This window comes from Fulmarus glacialis, unplaced genomic scaffold (genome assembly GCF_000690835.1).
Source record: "Fulmarus glacialis isolate BGI_N327 unplaced genomic scaffold, ASM69083v1 scaffold43519, whole genome shotgun sequence".
Lineage (NCBI taxonomy): Eukaryota > Metazoa > Chordata > Aves > Procellariiformes > Procellariidae > Fulmarus > Fulmarus glacialis.
In genome coordinates this window covers 1553-19452 of record NW_009233408.1, presented here as the reverse complement: position 1 = coordinate 19452, position 17900 = coordinate 1553, and the positions used below count along the sequence as shown (strand labels likewise).

Here is a 17900-nt window from a genome sequence, read left to right as displayed (position 1 = left end):
GAATATTCACACCTTGAATTTTGTTGGCAGGAGAAACAGTATTAAATTCTGTCTTATGCCGAACTGATGTAGGATATCTCATTAATTAAGAATGACCTCTTTGTTTTGAAATTTCTTTATACTGCCATTTGCAAATATTTAGCAATAATTTAAACTCTGTGAAAGAAAGAAAAGCAGAAAAATAACCTTATTTAAGATTCCTTGTGGGATTTGAAAGCAAAAAAAAAAAAAAAAAGGCACTTACTGGAAACAATCTGTGGCCTTACATACAGCTGGACAATAGCAGTCCTGGTCACCCCCAGTGAAGTTGTGTGATGCACTAGCGTTGCCTAGACTTCTGACTTTCTGTGTCATTGACATGTGCTAGCAGTTGCCAAGGTCTCCAGCTACCTATTAAAGTATGTAGCAAGGAAATTCATGGAGCTGCTTAGAAGGAATTGTTTGCTCACTTCATTAACAGCTGTGAAAATCTCTATTTGGATTAATGGAGCAAAATCCTGATGACCAGAAGAAACCATTGCAGAAAACAGGCCTCTGGCAGGCAGAGCTGTGCCAAATGAACTAAGAAGCAGATCTTCAGTAAAGCTTTAGGTCCTGAAATTGGATTTTCTTTCTCAAATTATTGGAGTTTGGTGCTGCACTAGTTGAAGTCAGTGGCGAAACACTGCAGTGCCTTTGTTCATCTGTGTAACTGAAATCCTCTATTTAAGCCACTTTCATGTCTCACTGTATTGATGCTTTTTGCTTTACTGTGTGAACCATCTGGCGTTGAATTACTATAAGGTGTCATGAGAAGACCAGCCTAAAAGAGGCAGTAAGAATGAAGTGGAAGAATTTTTTTTTTTTTAATTAGTTGTCTTTCCTGAAACTGTGCAATAAAATGACACTCAAAGGAATACTATTTGTGTGCACGCTATACATAATGGTGAGATTTATTTCATTTGGAAGCCTGTATAATTACATTTAAACAAATGTGGCTGCATATGCTGTTTTATTCCTTCACTTATAGTAATGTGATGTTTCCAATTTTGAAGGTTCATTAAAATGCTTATACAGAGAGGATCTAATCATCCTAAAGATGACGAAGTACTATTATTATAAAACATTTGCTTGGACGGAATGTTCCAATCTCCATATTATTGTGGTTAGATTCAGAGGTACCACCTAGCAGCTGAAGCCAGTTATTGCTTTTGCCTATTTCGTACTCATACTCTGCAACAATTTGCGGAAACAGTATCAGCCAACTGTGATTCACTGTCATTTCAAATTCATAAAGATTGTTTTCAGACTAGCCTGTGCTGCAAGTTGGCAGCTGCAGTTTCGTCCCGGCTTACGAATGGATTCCCGGTAGCTAGGCAGAGAAGATTTCAAGATGAACAAAACGACAGAAAACAAGCCTTGTTGAAGGGTTGGTTCTATAGTTCTCCGTGCAGAGCACAGATAGTTGTAATCCAGTTTACATGTTCGTGGAGGTTATATAACCTAAGCATTAGCTGGAGCAAGTTAAGCCTCCAAATCACAGACAAGTAGTGTCAAGTTATTTGCATCGGTGCCTGCCTGTCTTGGGTAGATAGGTTGGAAAGGGGAAGGACGTTGCAAAGAGTAAATGTGTCTGAAGACGTATAAACAGAAATATTGTCTGCAGAATGTAAACTGAACCAGTTAGTGGCTCTCTTTCCTCTCTTTTCTGCTTCCACAGTATGGATTCTATTTGGCATCATGCAACATTCTTGTTAAGTTCTTTCTGTCCAACTCCTTATCCTGCTTGTTGCTATTTATTCTGACAACTATTGCTTTCACTGAGAGCAAAGAAACTTAAGTGTCACAAAATTGAGTAGTGTTTCTTCCGAGTCCTCTCGCACTGATTTTATTTTGCGAGAGAAATCCTCCACAGTCTACCTATTTCACTACTTTGACTTTCAGTGTTATTGACTACATTATACCTAACAGCTTTAAAAAAAGTATAAAGCTGTGGCTGTGCAAAAAGGTCCTTATACTTAAGGAAATTGCCGTTTTTAGTTGTCTGCATGTGAGAAGTGGTGACTGGGGAGTGAGTTCAATAGGAGTGTATTTGATGAAGTAGTCACTGTACGATCAATTAGATTTCTAATACTTCTGATGCATTATTAAATACAGCCTTTAGGGAGCCTTACAGCCCCTGATGGTACAGCTCCTGAGAAGGAAAAGAAATCTCCAGCAGCTCAGACTAAAGCAGCCAGGGGGAAAGGAAAAGGGAAGAAAAAGGGAGGAAAAGGAAAAGAAGAGCCAGAAGAAGAAACAGACCCAAGAAAGCTTGAACTCTTGAACTGGGTGAGATGAAAGTATTTGTATTAAAACTGTTGAAGAATTCTTTCTTTTTTTTCATCCTGGGGGACAAAGAGAGAAGGAAAACACACATTTTCATTCTATAGAATGCTCATTTGCACATTCTCATAAGATCAGCAGTAGATTCTCCAGGTATGCTGTTCAGTCTTTGAGCCAGAAATCCCTCTCTCATCCCACGTGCACCACATGCAGCCATAATACAACAGTATAAGTCAGTGCTTATCTACTGCATCTTCTTCCCTGCACTTGTCAGAAGGAAGTAGGAACACCAGTGAACATCATCATCCTTCCTTGTACATGTTATTTATCCAGTGAAGGCAGGTTAAACATCTCCATTTCTAAGTGCTTCTTTTTCCAGGTGCAGTAGGTTAGATGGTTCTGTTGTGTGGATTAAAGTTCATGTGTCAAGGGGATTGCTGCTCAAGGGGTTTTCCCCTCTCCTACTGAGTTCTAACCCCTTAGACCATGTTAAGAGAAGATCCATTAGGCTTCCTGACCAACATTTTCTAAAGGCAAAGCTAAGTTGGTGAAGGAAGAGGAAGTTCTTCTTCCCAAATGATTTGAGTCTTTCTGCCTCTGTGAGGCAACAGTTTGAGTGGATGATACATATGCGAGTTATCAGGGTAAATTATGTCAGCCTCTTCTTAAACATATACAGTGCATTCTCCTTAAATTTTAACTTGTTCCTATCATGTTGAGCCAGCAAATCTCTTTTTCACATAATGTGTCAAGCGTGGTATGCCTCGTTTAGTTAAAAATACTAAACAAAATGATTGAAAGCTACAGTTGTATTGCTAAATGTTTCTTTCACTGCTCTTCTCTTGCCCAAGACCTCGTGGGAAAACTCTACCATCTGTATTGACTTGCACATGGGTAAAATGTCATTTTCTAAATTCCTTTTCACTTACAGATTAATCAACATATTTGGGAACTTGGGAATATCCTAAGTAATGAAAATGTTTGTGGTTGTTGGCCAACCAACTCTTCTGTGCTCATGTAGTCTCACATTCTCCATGCTGCAATTCAGGTGAATTCCCTGGAGCAGGCTATGCTGGATGCACTGGTTCTGGATCGAGTGGACTTTGTGAAACTACTTATTGAGAATGGAGTGAACATGCAGCACTTCCTCACTATTCCTCGACTGGAAGAACTTTATAACACCGTGAGTGAGCAGAAATAGTAAAATGCCCTGTGGTAACTTTGTATTTAACAGGGGCATCCTTTTTGTTCTTGTCCTTCTGAGGTATGCTAGTTTTTCCAAAAAGCTCTGATCCCTGACAATACACAGATGTTGGATAGCGGTAAAGGGAGCCATTGCTACTACATATAGTGTCCTGTTGTTTCCCTCCTTATACACTTTCCTAATTAATAAGCCTACAGCAGCTTTCAGAAGCTATTGCAGTTTGTTATGTAAATATAGTGATGTATTTAAAATGCACGTTCAGAACACTTAAAGAACTAATGTAGATAGTAAAAATTTAATACCAGCCAGTAGTGGTCATTTACTTTTAATCTCAATTACTTTTCATGTATGTATACTTTAATATTATTGAAATAAGCCTGTAAATTTGGCAAAGTACTTACACAGCAACTTTTATTCTTATCACATTGCAGAAGTCAGTATCATTTTTCCTTGTGGCCCAGCAAAGCAAAATGTTTTTCCCAAAACCACAGAACATCATGCTTTTTTATTCAAATTATCCCCGGCCCAACCCGCAGCAAATTCATCAGGAACATAACTATTTCTAGACTGTTTTTCTTCCCATCGGTTAAGTGGCAAGTAGTCTAGGGCAGCATTCATACAACATATAATCTCAGTCTGGTCCTCCAGTCCCTTTATGGCTCCTGCAGCAAGTACAAGTTCAGATAATACCACAAACTGCTGTGACTTGAATCACCACATAAAGGATTATGAGAAAGGGGTTACACAGCTCTTGATAGAAATGTGTTTGTTATTGTAGCCCAGTTCCTTCTTTTTACCCCTTCAGAGTGTGACGGCACATGGTTGCCTAAAGTTCTGCTTACAGTGCCGGATCATTACTTACATTTGTGTTTGCAAAAAATCTGAAGAATTGAAGCTCTAATGGACCGTGAATTATTTTTGTTTCAGAGATTGGGTCCACCAAATACGCTGCATTTGCTAGTCAGAGATGTGAAAAAGGTAAGCTTAACTAACAGCAGCATTACATTTGCATGATTACATTAACTGTGTAAGTCAACAGTAAAAGCAAGCATAGCATGAGGGAAAGCAGACATTTGAAATTAGATGGTAGCTGTTAAGAACAGGAAAGTTAAATTACTTCCTATGACAAACAGTGATGTCAGTCTAAATCAGGTATGGCTATACTGTATTGCTAGTAATTTAAAAACTAAGGAGAGGAAAGTTAAGCTCTAGTAGTGTAATGTATCATTTGACATTTAGGTTGATACTGTTTTTTCTCTACAAGAAGCTCCCAATGCAGCATTACAAAGGAGGAGTGGAAGGAAAGGCCTGCTAGGTTAACTGGAAGCCCCACTCAAGAGCACAAAATTTGTTTCCTTTTGTTTGTTTCCTTGTGTGTTTTTTAGTTACTTTTCTCCCATCAATCCTACTTTTACCTGGGAGAAAATCTGTCCTTTTTCTTAGTGCTAGAAGTCCTAAATTTGTTACTCATTTGTTTCTATTACATGTAAATTTGTTCATTATATGTGAAGAGGGTCATTGTAAGATTTGTTGTTGTATTTGCTCTCTTTGAGGCTTTGGAGCTTTTACTCAGTAAAATTCAGCTACACGAAATAGCCTGTATTCCTTTTCGCAAGGAAAACTCCCATTTATTTCCGGGAGGTTTACATGTGGGAATTAGGCAGTACTGGGTTAATGTATAATTCATATTGATCTGTTTCATAGTTTAACACTTTTCTCATTCAGTGTTTGTCTTTTTGAGTGTTACTAATGCTCTTCTGCATTCTGCTTTTTGTCTGTCTCTCCTCCTTGTCATTGCATTTTCATAGCTCACTCATTCAGCGGCAGTCTCGGGGATTCGTTTGGGTTAACATGGAGGTGATGTGTTTGCTTAGGATATAGTTGTTTCATCATAGCAACTGCTCAGTGGTGCTGTAGAATCAGTTATTGTTATAGAATGTGTCTTGAACAACGAAGCACAGGTGTGAGCTCATGATTCTAGCAGAGTCAATACCACTATCCAGTTTTCAAGTGTAACATTGGAAATTATAGTTTGCCTTTTTCTTTGATTCTGGGCTGCCCATTAATCTAAATCATGTTCTGCATTGTAGTCTTAACTCTGTAGATAATACTATGATGAAATCTAAGTTTCCATAAAATGTAAAGTATGCCTGATATTCAATGTGAAATTAAGTCATGCTTTTATACTGGATTAATGATAATCAGTACAAAGTTTTTTATTTTCATCAATATAATCCTTGCAAACAACTCAGGCTTGTATGGACACTGCCATATTGTGTGAGTAAATCAAGTGAAAATTTGTCCTCAACTATAAATACTGCCAACAACAAAACAGAAAAAATCTGGCCCCAAAAAATTTTCATTATGTGAATCAGTTATCATTAATTTTGTACAAATATTCAGAAACTGAAACCAGTGTGGCTGTAAATAATACCTGTGTGCCAATTTAAACATGACGTGATATGTCTAGCCAGGCAATTTAATATATGTTATGTTTTCTTATCCTAAGTCCTTATTTTGTTTGGGTTTGTTTTTTTTTTTTTTTGGTAGGGAAATCTTCCACCAGATTATCATATCAGCCTAATAGATATTGGTCTTGTACTTGAATATCTCATGGGTGGAGCTTATCGCTGCAACTATACTCGAAAAAGTTTTCGGACTCTTTATAATAATTTATTTGGACCAAAGAGGGTAAGAATGAGTTCATTCTGGATGTGGCCATCGTGCTGATGGTAAAAAATAAGTAATACTTTGTTCCTTTGTCTTTGTGAAACACTACATGTTAAATTCTAAAGAAATGCTGCAAGACCGAAGTTGAAACTCTGGTAGTGAAGTTATATAAGGAACCTGTAAAACACCTATGGTAAAGGATGGGAGGACCCAAAAGGTGGTAAATACATTGATCTGGAGGTGATATTTCCTCCTATTTCAGTAGTTTACAATCCAAGCATTCCTAACTGTGGTGTTTGCATAGTTACTTATTCCTACTCGAAGCTGTAGCTCTCTTATAACTGTAAATTATATTGGTCAAGCCAGGCCTATTGATCAAGTAATTATAGCCAAAAGTAGCATTAACTTGGGTAAGGCAGAGAGTTTAGTCTGAACACAGAAGAGCTATGAACCTGTTACAGTAAGTCCTGTGAAGAAGTACTGTGAGCATAAATCTTACCCTACGGAAGCCACCACAATCTCAGTAAAGCATTTCATAATCATGTACCAGTCCTGAGAATATCAAGCATGGCCCTTGCTTTGTTAAAAAGTCTATTCTAAGCAAATAGGATAATTTTCTTCATTAGCTTATTTATTTGTTTTGTTTACGTCAAGTGAAGCTTCCTAACCTAATTACAGAAAGCCCCACACTAGGAAACACATTAGGAAACTAGCCCCACAAATGGTCAGAAGGCCACTCAAAGCCCAAGTATTCTGTAGCCAATATATAGTACATACATAGTGTAGTACTATCTGATGGAACAAACAAATAAACCTTTTACATAAAATGTAAAACAGAGATTTCACAATAGAACAGAGGGATTTTTTTAATGGGAAATTGAGAGAGGTTTGAAGAGCTATTATATTTTATTACTGTTTCCTATGGTATCTTCACCCTGTGTATGCTTAGAAGCACTATTTTTTTGAGCTTTTGTGACCATGTGGTGATTTGAATTCTCAAAGTGTATTATTGAGTGATTCATTTAACTCTTCCATCTGAAACAATATATTTCACTTGAGTGCAGGATGGAAAATATTTTCTAACCCATTGCCTTCCTGCAAATACAATTATGAGGGAAATTAATTAATTGTACCATTATTGGTACAATTATTTAGAATAGTAAGTTTAATAATAAATACTGTACATTTGTAAATGAAAATGTGTTTTTCCTTGGTATTGTTTGGTCTTTGAATTTTCCCTCCCATCTAACTGATTTTCTTTTCTATTTTTAATATTCAGCCAAAAGCTCTTAAACTGCTAGGGATGGAGGTAAGTTGGATTTATTGTAAAATACTGTTTTTATTACAGTATTTCTTGGTACAGTTCTACTCTTGCTCTTAGCTTTTTCACTATTACTGTGGCTTAAAGTAAATTTCAACTAGACAGGATCTTCAGTTTGCAAACAGCCTGTGAAATACTTCTGACATTTTTTTATGGGTAGGGTCTTGAGAGCTGCTTAAAGCTTTGCTCAGTAGTCTTCAGGCATTTTTTAGCGCTATTATGTAATAGCACATTCCATGTTGAAACATACTGTAGATTTAATCATTCAGATGTGAACATTGATGATATTGAAAAGATAATGTGATCCAGTAGTGCTACTTCTGCTCAAATCCCCTTTAACCATGAAGTAATAATTTATGTATAAATGAGGTTTTATCATAGAGAAAACATTTAACTGGAGTGAAAAAACAAGGTGGTCTGACACGTTAGATCCTGTCCACCACTATAAAACATCCTTGCTACCATGATGGCACCATGCTTTGTAGATGATGAAGCTGACCCAGAATTTTGGGTGCAACCCCTGCCTCAATTATTTGTGTGTCTGCAGAAATTTTGAATTGATCAGAATCAAGTCTGGGATGATACCTAAAAACTCACTCTGTTTTGGAGGTAGTTGCTTTTGTTTCTGAAAAAAGTATTAACATAGACCAGGTAAGCATTTACACAAAGAGGCTAGGTACATTTGTCTATTAAGTATGCTTTTATTAACGCTGTGATAGTATTCGAACACAGTATATGTACATGTTGCTTGTGTTACATTTGATGTGAATGATACCCACACACAAAAGCCTGTATTTCCCCAAACAGATAAGCAGCTTTCTTCTCTGCAGAGAAAGTCCAGGTTATGTTTAATCCCTCTCGTCAGCTTCCTGTTTTCTAATGGCTCAAGGCCAGACAGAAGCTCAGCCCCTCAGAGATGCAGCCCTTTTTAATCAGCGTTGATCACACGTAGGTTGCTTAGTGCTTCTCCAAAAGCACATTTTGATTTTCCTATTTCTTTCAGTGAGAAATGTTTTATGTGGCACAAACTGAAGTGTTCTCTCCACTTGACAGTGGATGTAGCCCACTCCCTTCTTCCAAGAGAAAGAAAAGGTGAAAAGAAAAATGAACATTTCTTTTGCTGAAGTGGTCAGTAAATTGATGCGAATCCAAGCGTTTGGGTTTTTTTCATTTCCAGTGTTAGCAGCTCTAAACCAGGAAGTTTAGACTCCTTAGCACTTTGTCTTTCTCACCCAGGGTTTTGTTTTGATTTGATTTTCCTAGTGTGGGGACGGCCTAATTTTTGGTCCTTCATTTGAGATTTTATGTCCTGTGCTTCAGAGATGCTCAACACTTTCTTCATGTGCATGCAATTAATGACCCCTGAATTTTCCATAAGAGACAGAAGTCACCGCTTGCAGTTCTTAAAACTGCTGGAAGAGAAATGCATACTTAATTGTTGAGCTGAAGAGTCGTGTTTGGAAACCTATGGTGTGAGGCTGAACCCTGAATTTGGATTTAAGTTCATATTTTGTCAAAAAATAGTGCATTATGCTGAGCTTGCTTGAACAGGAACTAATTTTGTAGAATGGTAATTGCTTTAACTTGCAATCCACTTCTGAGATTGGAATCAAGGTCTACAATGATGATGAGCTCTGCCTACATCTATATATGCAATGTTCTTCCTACATTATTTAAACCCTAATTTTCCCAATCATGGCTTTTCTCCCTTCAGGATCCTGCTTCATTGTCAGTACTTCCCTTCAGTTACTTCCATGTTGGTTCCTGTAGTAATGGCCTATCCTCCCTATCCCTTTAAGAAATGGGATACTTATACCTTCCGTTTGCACTGCATACATAAGAGGAGATTGCTTATTCAAAGGTGAAGACTCCCTTTAGTATTTTGCTGTTCTTAAGGACGCTATCTGCCTGACTTTTCCATTTGCATGTTACCACTCTCTCCACCTGCATGTCAGTCTGAAAACTGCTTTGATACTTCTAAGATATGCAGCACTGTTCTTCAGGAATAAATGCAGAACTATCAAATCAGAAATTACAGTGGAACCTATTCATAGTGAATTCAGGTTTGTTAAAGCTCCATTGACACTACAGTGGAATTCATTAAATATTAATTCATCGCAAATCAACTTGTGCAATTACACATGCGGTAGAGATCTACTTACAATGCAGTGTAAAGTGATGCCTTCAGTACAATAGGGTTCTACTGTACTTATCCAAGATGGGTGACTTGTAATTAAGTATGCAAGATATGGTTCTCTGAATAAAATATTAAACTGTGTGTGCTAGCCCAGTGCCTGCTCTGTCACATGTTCTTCATAGTTTTATCGCTATTGGCATTCATTGTAGCAAACAGCAAAAACAAATTAGAACTTTAACTATTAATATGTCCTTTCAATACTTGTTCTGTCCATGCTGCCATTGTCATGTAAGCTGTTAAAAATTGATGGGAACATTTTTCTTCTTTTCTTCCCAGGATGATGAGCCTCCCACCAAAGGGAAGAAGAAGAAGAAGAAGAAAAAGGAGGAAGAGATCGATATTGATGTGGATGACCCAGAAGTCAGCCGCTTTCAGTATCCATTTCATGAACTGATGGTATGGGCTGTGCTGATGAAACGGCAAAAGATGGCACTCTTCCTTTGGCAGCGAGGGGAGGAAACCATGGCCAAGGCACTTGTGGCCTGTAAACTGTACAAGTCTATGGCCCATGAGTCTTCTGAGAGTGAGCTGGTGGACGACATCTCTCAGGATCTGGACAACAACTCGAAGTTAGTAGACGCAGGGCAGAATTTATGTCTACTTGATGTAGGGGGTTGTCTGACCTGCTGAGCAGCTTTACTTTTAGTAAAAGTACAATTGATTTCTAGAATGTAGGTTCACAGAACGCCATTTGGAGCTGATTTATCAAGAATAAACAAGCCAAAATGTGGTCTCAGAATCTGAAGGCAACGCTAGCAAGGGGAAGACTTGCATTTTTTCTGACAGAACACCTTCTTTCTTCAGCTTCTCTCTCTCTAAAACTAGCTAGTTTTATTTCACAAAGTTATTTTCAGGATTTGCTCACATAAATTAAGGGATATCTGATGATATATCTAAACTGGCCTTAAGATGTTTTCGGTCTAAGCTAATTTTCTCTGGTCACTAAAAATTTGTTTGGAACTTTTGTAGACTGTCCCAAATCAAGCTTGAGACTCAGTTGTTCTTGTCATTGTACATGTGTGTGGAAAAGCATGACCCCCAGTGAACGAGGGGTGGGGGTGTGTAATTGATTTCTAAATCAAACTTCACTCTATCTTGTATTTTCCAGAGATTTTGGCCAGCTGGCTGTTGAACTCTTGGATCAGTCCTATAAACATGATGAGCAGATTGCCATGAAACTACTGACCTACGAACTGAAAAACTGGAGTAATTCTACCTGCCTGAAATTGGCTGTGGCAGCTAAACATAGGGACTTCATTGCTCACACATGCAGCCAGATGCTCTTAACAGATATGTGGATGGGGCGACTACGCATGCGGAAAAACCCAGGCCTTAAGGTTCTGCAGTTGTTTTCAAAGATGTAGTTTGTTGCATGTAATACTACATTATACATAGTGTATGAATAGAACAAATTGGCTTACTAATTATAGATGCTTTAAGAACATACCTGTTTTAAAGCTAATTTTTTTTATTTCCAAATTCAGGATATCTAAGGAACATTACCTCATAACAAAGGAAAATATAAATCCATAAAAGTTGAGCATGACTGGAGTCTGAGAGCAAAGTTGTGGCTTTCAATGAATGATGAGATCTGTTCATTGAAAACATACACCTTTGATTAAAAATTAGTTGGATACAAGCAAAAAGATCTCCAGTAGGGGTCCACGCAATGGGAATAGAGAGAAAATGAACCAGACATGGACACATGCTTCTCACATTGCTTAATATTGTACCAGAAGACACAGAGTTGAGACTCAGTGTTGAAAAGAGTGAAATCTGTGCAATTGCATTGTGTGAAACTATGTGATTTTTATTTCCCTCTTCTGTGATTTGATGATATGGTCTCTCTTACTGATTTTTATATTTCTGAATTGTTGGATTTACAAAAAAATGAGTAACGTGAGGAGTAATGTGAAGAGAAACATCAGTGAGCCAATGTTAAGGAAGCAGAGTTGTGTGTGTTTTCAGGTGAATATAATCCTATCTGTTATATTATGCAGTTGCTGTCGCCCATATGGAGGCCCATCATGATGATGCCACCTTAAGTCTCATCTCCTTATTTCTTTAATTCCCTCATCACTGAAAAAGTGCCATGCCTATGTTCCCAGGTCATACTGCCAAGCTTCCTGACATACACATTGCACCCTCTCTGTCATTCTCAATTTATTTCCACTTTCCCCTATCTCCGTCTTAAACCTGTTTAAAATCTTCAGGCAAGTGTCCTGCCTTTCAGATTGCATCACGGTGCTTTCTAAATCTGTTTATTGATTTCCTTTCTTTTCTCCAAAGGATTAATCAATCTGCTAATGTTCTAGTTTCATTACCTGCATTCTTCTTTTTGCTCCTTTTCTGTACTTTGGCAACTCATGCTTGTGTTTCTGTATCTCAGCAATCTCCTATAGTAAAAGAACTCTCCCAGTGCTATCTTCAAAGCTTCTTTTACCTTTCACAAGTTTTTTAACTATTAAAACTAATTATAGTACGTGACTAAAGTAACTATAAACTCCAGTAACAAACCTGAAGCCCTCTTCTAACTGCCACTGTGTCCATTCCATGGAATTTCTCTGCACAACTCTAATACTGCAGCACAATTTCTTAATTGCAGTGTATTCATGGAGATGGGAAGCCTTCCAGGGTGCCATCTTCCCATACAAGATCTTATTGCCAATGCTTCATAAGTACTAGTTACTCATTTTTGTAGGTTTGAGGATAGCAGAGTATCTTGAATACCATACAAAAGAAAATATTGTTTATGGGATTCGCCTTGTTATGAAATCTACTAATGTAAACAAATATTGTTATCTGAGTTGAATTCTTTCTTGTTGTACAGGTTATAATGGGGATTCTCTTCCCTCCCACCATCCTTTTCCTAGAGTTTCGGAGTTACGATGATTATTCTTACCAGACATCAAGAGAAAATGAGGAAGGCAGAGAAAAGGAGGAGGAAAATGTGGTCAGTAATGGAGATTATTAGGAAGTTCTAATATCTCAAGAGTGCTCAGTTTTCTAACTTCTCTGATTATGCTATAGGTCACTCAGGTTAAAATGTCAACTGCCTCTGTGGGATAAAAATCAGTGAAGAGTTTGGGGAGTGTATAGGCTGGATTCTCAGAGTGTGTAAATTATTATTGCACAGATTTACGGAATATGTATCTTCGTATTTTTAAAAAGAGGTCTGTTGCTTAGAGGAAGCATTGTGTAGCTAACAGTTGGCTGGGACTGTAGTTGAGGAAAAGCTACTATTTTTACTATTGTGTATTGATGAAAACTGACAACTTTCATCTTCCAGGATGCAAATGTGGATACAGGCTCCCGAAAAGGAGATGAAGAGAATGGAAATAAAAAACAAAAGAGCCTTCCAATTGGAACAAAGATCTATGAATTCTATAACGCACCTATCGTCAAATTTTGGTTCTACACAGTAAGTCATGTAATTAAACTGATAGTGATTGTTTTTCTCACACCTGTGAAACTTAAAGGATTCCAATGTAAAAATAATAACCAAGTAATAAATAAATAAATAGTACTGACTTTCATGGAATCTGATGAGTAAAGCACTCCCTTTATTCAGAGAAAAATGCATAGACAATGAAACAGAATGAATAACTGAAGCTTCTGCTGTCAGCCTCTAAAGCTCCTACACACTTTGAAGGAGGCCCTGTCTGGCTAATCATATGCCAAACTCAGTGCAAGCTCCACAGTCCAGTCACTCAATCCAAACTAGGCTGGATCTTTTCGCTTTCTAAAGCATCTGGTTCCTGTTCTGCGTTGAAATACACTTTAGGACCCAAGAAGTAATGCACAGTATCAGTGCTTGCCATTTGCTCTGTTGACAGCTAGGCTTAGTTGAGTGCAACCTAGATGGAAGCACAGATCCCAGTCTGCTAAGACCTAATAGGTACTTTCCCCTTATTTAAATAATTAAAACCAATCTAAACAAAATTATTTATTTTTGACAAGCATCTGATTTTCTCTTTAGCACATCAAGAATTATCTGGTGCTAAACTCTGTTTCAATAAAACAGAAAAAGTATTCATGCTACTGCTCATAAATTTCGTGTGTGCCCTGTAAAAAGGATACTGGTTTCTTTTTTATTCAAAGTTAGGACTGCCGATACCTAGTATGTCATAATATTATGTAGGTTTTTAGTTTTAGCACATCGTAATCACAAAACATTATAGTGATCCCTTTCTGCTGCCTATATTAATAATTTAAAAGCAAAATTCCTATTTAATTTCAAAGAAAAGTATTCAACATGGTTTAACAGTGTAAAGAAATTACATTTTAGTAGATTAAAAAAGCCCCAGGCACAAAGGGCCTGATTTAGAGTGCTTTGGAATTGTTGTTTTGCTTCTTTCAACAAATGAAATAATTCAGCCGCCTGGACATATGTTCCACAGCATCTGTCATTCCTTCAGCTGCTGGAGGCCCATGGCTTCTGCCAGTGTGCATGGCAGCTATAAGAAGGGCATTGCAGCAGGCCCGCTTTCTTCAGAGAAGAATGTATTTTTTCTTGTGCAAGTAGGGTTCTTCAACACCTGAATCTTGCAAGCATAGCCTCAATGTATGTGTTCATACATGTTCATATGAATGTCACAATTAGGGCGGGCTATGCTTTCATGCATTATGCAGGCCCCTCAGTTAAGAGGATTTTACTGCCTTCTGTTTGGTGTTTCTACTCTGACATGGTGGTGCAGCCTTCTGTGCTCTTACTGAATTAGGCTTCAGCAAGAAACTTGCTCCTGAGACTAAGGGCTACCTAAAGTAACCAAAATATCTGCAAACCTACTGTTCATGCAGATGGGTTTAAGTAACAAGTATAGGAAGAGGTGTTGTACGGACTGATACATGAAGTCTGTATGCCTCTGGCTTCACATAAAGAGTATATTCTACCTAGATGGTCTCAACCTCATTATTACAGGGTGGAGAAAAGCAAGTGGCCTGTGTGGCTCTTTATTTCCCCTACCCCTCCAGGCAGGTGCTGCTTACAGCCCTGCCTCCCTGTTCTGCTTTAGGTCTGTTTTGGGATGGTGGGTAAACATTTCACACTGAATATCTCATTCTTTAGAAAACTTCATTTTCTTCCTGGAAAAATCTTTTGGTTTATTACTGCTTTGTTTCGCTTTTTTTCTGCAAAGCCATTGAATCCATTTTGGTTTCTTAACTCTGGACTTCTAAGATCTCTGAAGTTTTTAGTTTGGCTGATCACCAAAGACTGCTGTGAGGCATGGAAATGCCAGCATCACCAGTTTGACGTTTATACCAGTAAATGGAAAACTGAGTGATGATAGCTCTGTTGACTTACACTAATAGTCCAGAACTTCCTAATGGAAATCAGTGGAGACTGATTTTTTTTGTGTGTGGAAGTTATCTCAAGTAATTGAATACTGCCTAACTGTGGAAGGATCCTGGGATCCATCATCTAAAGTCCATAAAGAATTTTTTTTTTTTTTTGGTAGATATCATACCTTGGTTACTTGATGCTATTTAATTATATCATCTTGGTGCGGATGGAACGGTGGCCATCAGTCCAGGAATGGATTGTCATCTCGTACATTATGACGTTGGCTTTGGAGAAAGTAAGAGAGGTAAAGTCTGATCATACCAACAGCTCATAATCCTTAAAATGAAGCTGGCTCTTAGGGGTAATAATGGCATGGACTTGTGCAGAGGGTTGAGAAGCCATACATGAGAGAGAAGATTCTCATATCCTCAGAGTCCCAAAATGCCCATCACTGGAGAAAGTTTCATTTATAATCCTTTCCCACACATTAAAACCTTCTCTTATTGGTCAAAAAGGTCAGGCAAAAATGCCCTGAGGTCAGTAGTCAAAATGAATTATGTCATTCTCTTATGCGTATTTCCAAGGAAGGGCAGGGCCATAACCCATGAAGGAAATCTCAGTAGGTACTGGCTTTTTATTACTGATGCAGTCCTTGATGAGAACTGCAGGCAGAGAGGTGTTTTGGGGAATTAGCCAGAAATACTATCTGACTGATCTTGTTACTTTTGTATGAGGAAGATAGCATAAAAACTTCTATTGTATTCACATGCTGTAGTGTGGTTTGCACTTAGCCTATCCTTCTCTGATTCACAATTCTCATATTTCATACTAATTTGGAGATAAATATAGATGCCAAGTCAGTAAGCCAGATCTCCTGGTTTAAATGTTATTGATTAAAGCCTGTAATAAAAAAAGGCTTACTAAAGCCAAAATAGAAACAAAGATGAAAACGGGGTCCAGAGGAGGGCCACGAAAATGATCGAGGGCTGGAACAGCTCTGCTATGAAGAAAGGCTGAGAGAGTTGGGGTTATTCAGCCTGGAGAAGAAAAGACTTTGGGGAGACCTTATTGCAGCCTTTCAATACGTAAAGGGGGCTTGTAAGAAAGACAGAGAGAGACTTTCTACCAAGACCTGTAGTGACAGGACAAGGGGCAAGCGTTTTAAACTGAAAGAAGGTAGGTTTCAATTGGACATAAGGAAGAAATTTTTTATGATGAGGGTGGTCAGACACTGGAACAGGTTGCCCAGAGAAGTTTTGGATGCCCTGTCCCTGGAAGTATTCAAGGTCAGGTTCGGCGGGGCTTTGAGCAACCTGATCTAGTGAAAGATGTCTCTACCCATGGCAAGGCTCTTGGACTAGATGATCTTCATAGGTCCCTTCGAACACAACCCATTCTATGTTTCTATGAAAAGGAAATTTTGCCTGCTAGTAACTAAAAATACTGCTGCTTGAGACAAATTTTGCTGGCAGTGGAGGGGGTCTCAGACACCTATTGAATGTGACAAGATTGGTCTTTTTTCATGACCATTACTTCAAAAATGTAACTTGGAGGTTTTCCTAATGATCTCTTTGTTGTTTTGTTTTGGTTTTTTTTTTCTTATTTCAGATTCTGATGTCAGAGCCTGGCAAGCTGAGCCAAAAAGTGAAAGTATGGCTCCAGGAATACTGGAATATTACTGACCTGGTGGCTATTTCAGTATTTATGATAGGAGCAATTCTTCGCCTACAGAACCAGCCTTACATGGGTTATGGAAGAGTGATTTACTGCGTAGATATAATTTTCTGGTACATTAGAGTACTAGATATCTTTGGTGTGAACAAATATCTGGGACCTTACGTCATGATGATTGGAAAGATGGTTAGTGCCTAAGTTGGTGTAAATTATGTATTTCAGAACTTCATGGGAAATTAAATTCAGTTCTGATTTTAAAAAGAGGTTTTCCATCTGAGTAGGACCCTGAATAAAGGCTGGGAAAAGGTGCCATGTGAATTCCATACACACACGAGATGCAATACTCTTGTTAACAATTGCTTGATTTCACTTTGCCTGCCTTCTGCCTCCCAAAGCCATAGCAATAAGCCGATACACTAGGATCATCCACAAAACCATCAGTTGTGGATAGGAGATGATACAGCAATGGTTGTATCATCTCTGTGAAACCACAGAAGAGGTCTGTTCTGAAAGCACAGCATAGCGCACTTGATGCAAAAGAGAATAGGGATAGCAAAGATTTTAACATTTTAAGTCTTTTTAAATATAAATCTAGTATTCTTTTCAATGACTGGTTTTACTGCATTTTTATGTATGCTTAATTCATGAGCAATAGTTAAAGACAAAGAATAATATCAAGAAAAGTATCCAGGGGAATGTGTGTGTTCTCTTGATACTTTCTTGTTTACTTAACACATGCTGGCAAACAGACGTGCTGGTGCTACTGTACTACCTGGTGATGATAAGAGCCTCTGTATGGTCTCTCCGTACAGATGATTGACATGCTCTACTTTGTGATCATCATGCTTGTGGTTCTGATGAGTTTTGGAGTAGCCCGCCAAGCTATCCTGCACCCAGATGAGGAGCCTTCTTGGAGGCTAGCTCGCAACATCTTCTATATGCCCTACTGGATGATCTATGGAGAGGTGTTCGCAGACCAGATAGACCGTAAGAGTAGAATTCATAGTAAGAGTCTGTTTCCTGTTTCTGAGGCAGATGATCAGATCCAAATTAATGATTGTTTTTAATTTGGAAGTAGTGTTTTGTCTTTATGATTATATTGTTGTTGGTTTTTTGTGATAGACTTCAGAGACTGAACAATTTTCTGATCCCCATTTGCATGTCCTGTCTCTCAGTTTATATTCAAATTCAGTTAACACTGAGAGTGATATAGTCTGGAATATTCTCCTGTCCAAGAGTATAACAG

At 38.1% G+C, this 17900-nt stretch overlaps 1 protein-coding gene across 1 annotated transcript in view; it reads left to right on the top strand.

The window, feature by feature from the left end:
- The window catches only part of TRPM1 (transient receptor potential cation channel, subfamily M, member 1), a gene marked incomplete at both ends in the record, with an annotated part of 35897 nt that extends 18238 nt beyond the window's left edge, over positions 1 to 17659 (top strand). Inside the window, 12 exons of the mRNA XM_009585310.1 lie at positions 2137 to 2310; positions 3353 to 3487; positions 4436 to 4486; positions 6059 to 6199; positions 7458 to 7487; positions 9973 to 10265; positions 10805 to 11033; positions 12527 to 12649; positions 12986 to 13117; positions 15156 to 15284; positions 16589 to 16840; positions 17467 to 17659. Coding sequence (XP_009583605.1) covers positions 2137 to 2310; positions 3353 to 3487; positions 4436 to 4486; positions 6059 to 6199; positions 7458 to 7487; positions 9973 to 10265; positions 10805 to 11033; positions 12527 to 12649; positions 12986 to 13117; positions 15156 to 15284; positions 16589 to 16840; positions 17467 to 17659 — 1882 coding nt within the window. The remainder of the gene's footprint in view (positions 1 to 2136; positions 2311 to 3352; positions 3488 to 4435; positions 4487 to 6058; positions 6200 to 7457; positions 7488 to 9972; positions 10266 to 10804; positions 11034 to 12526; positions 12650 to 12985; positions 13118 to 15155; positions 15285 to 16588; positions 16841 to 17466) is intronic.
- Positions 17660 to 17900: the final 241 nt, after the last annotated feature.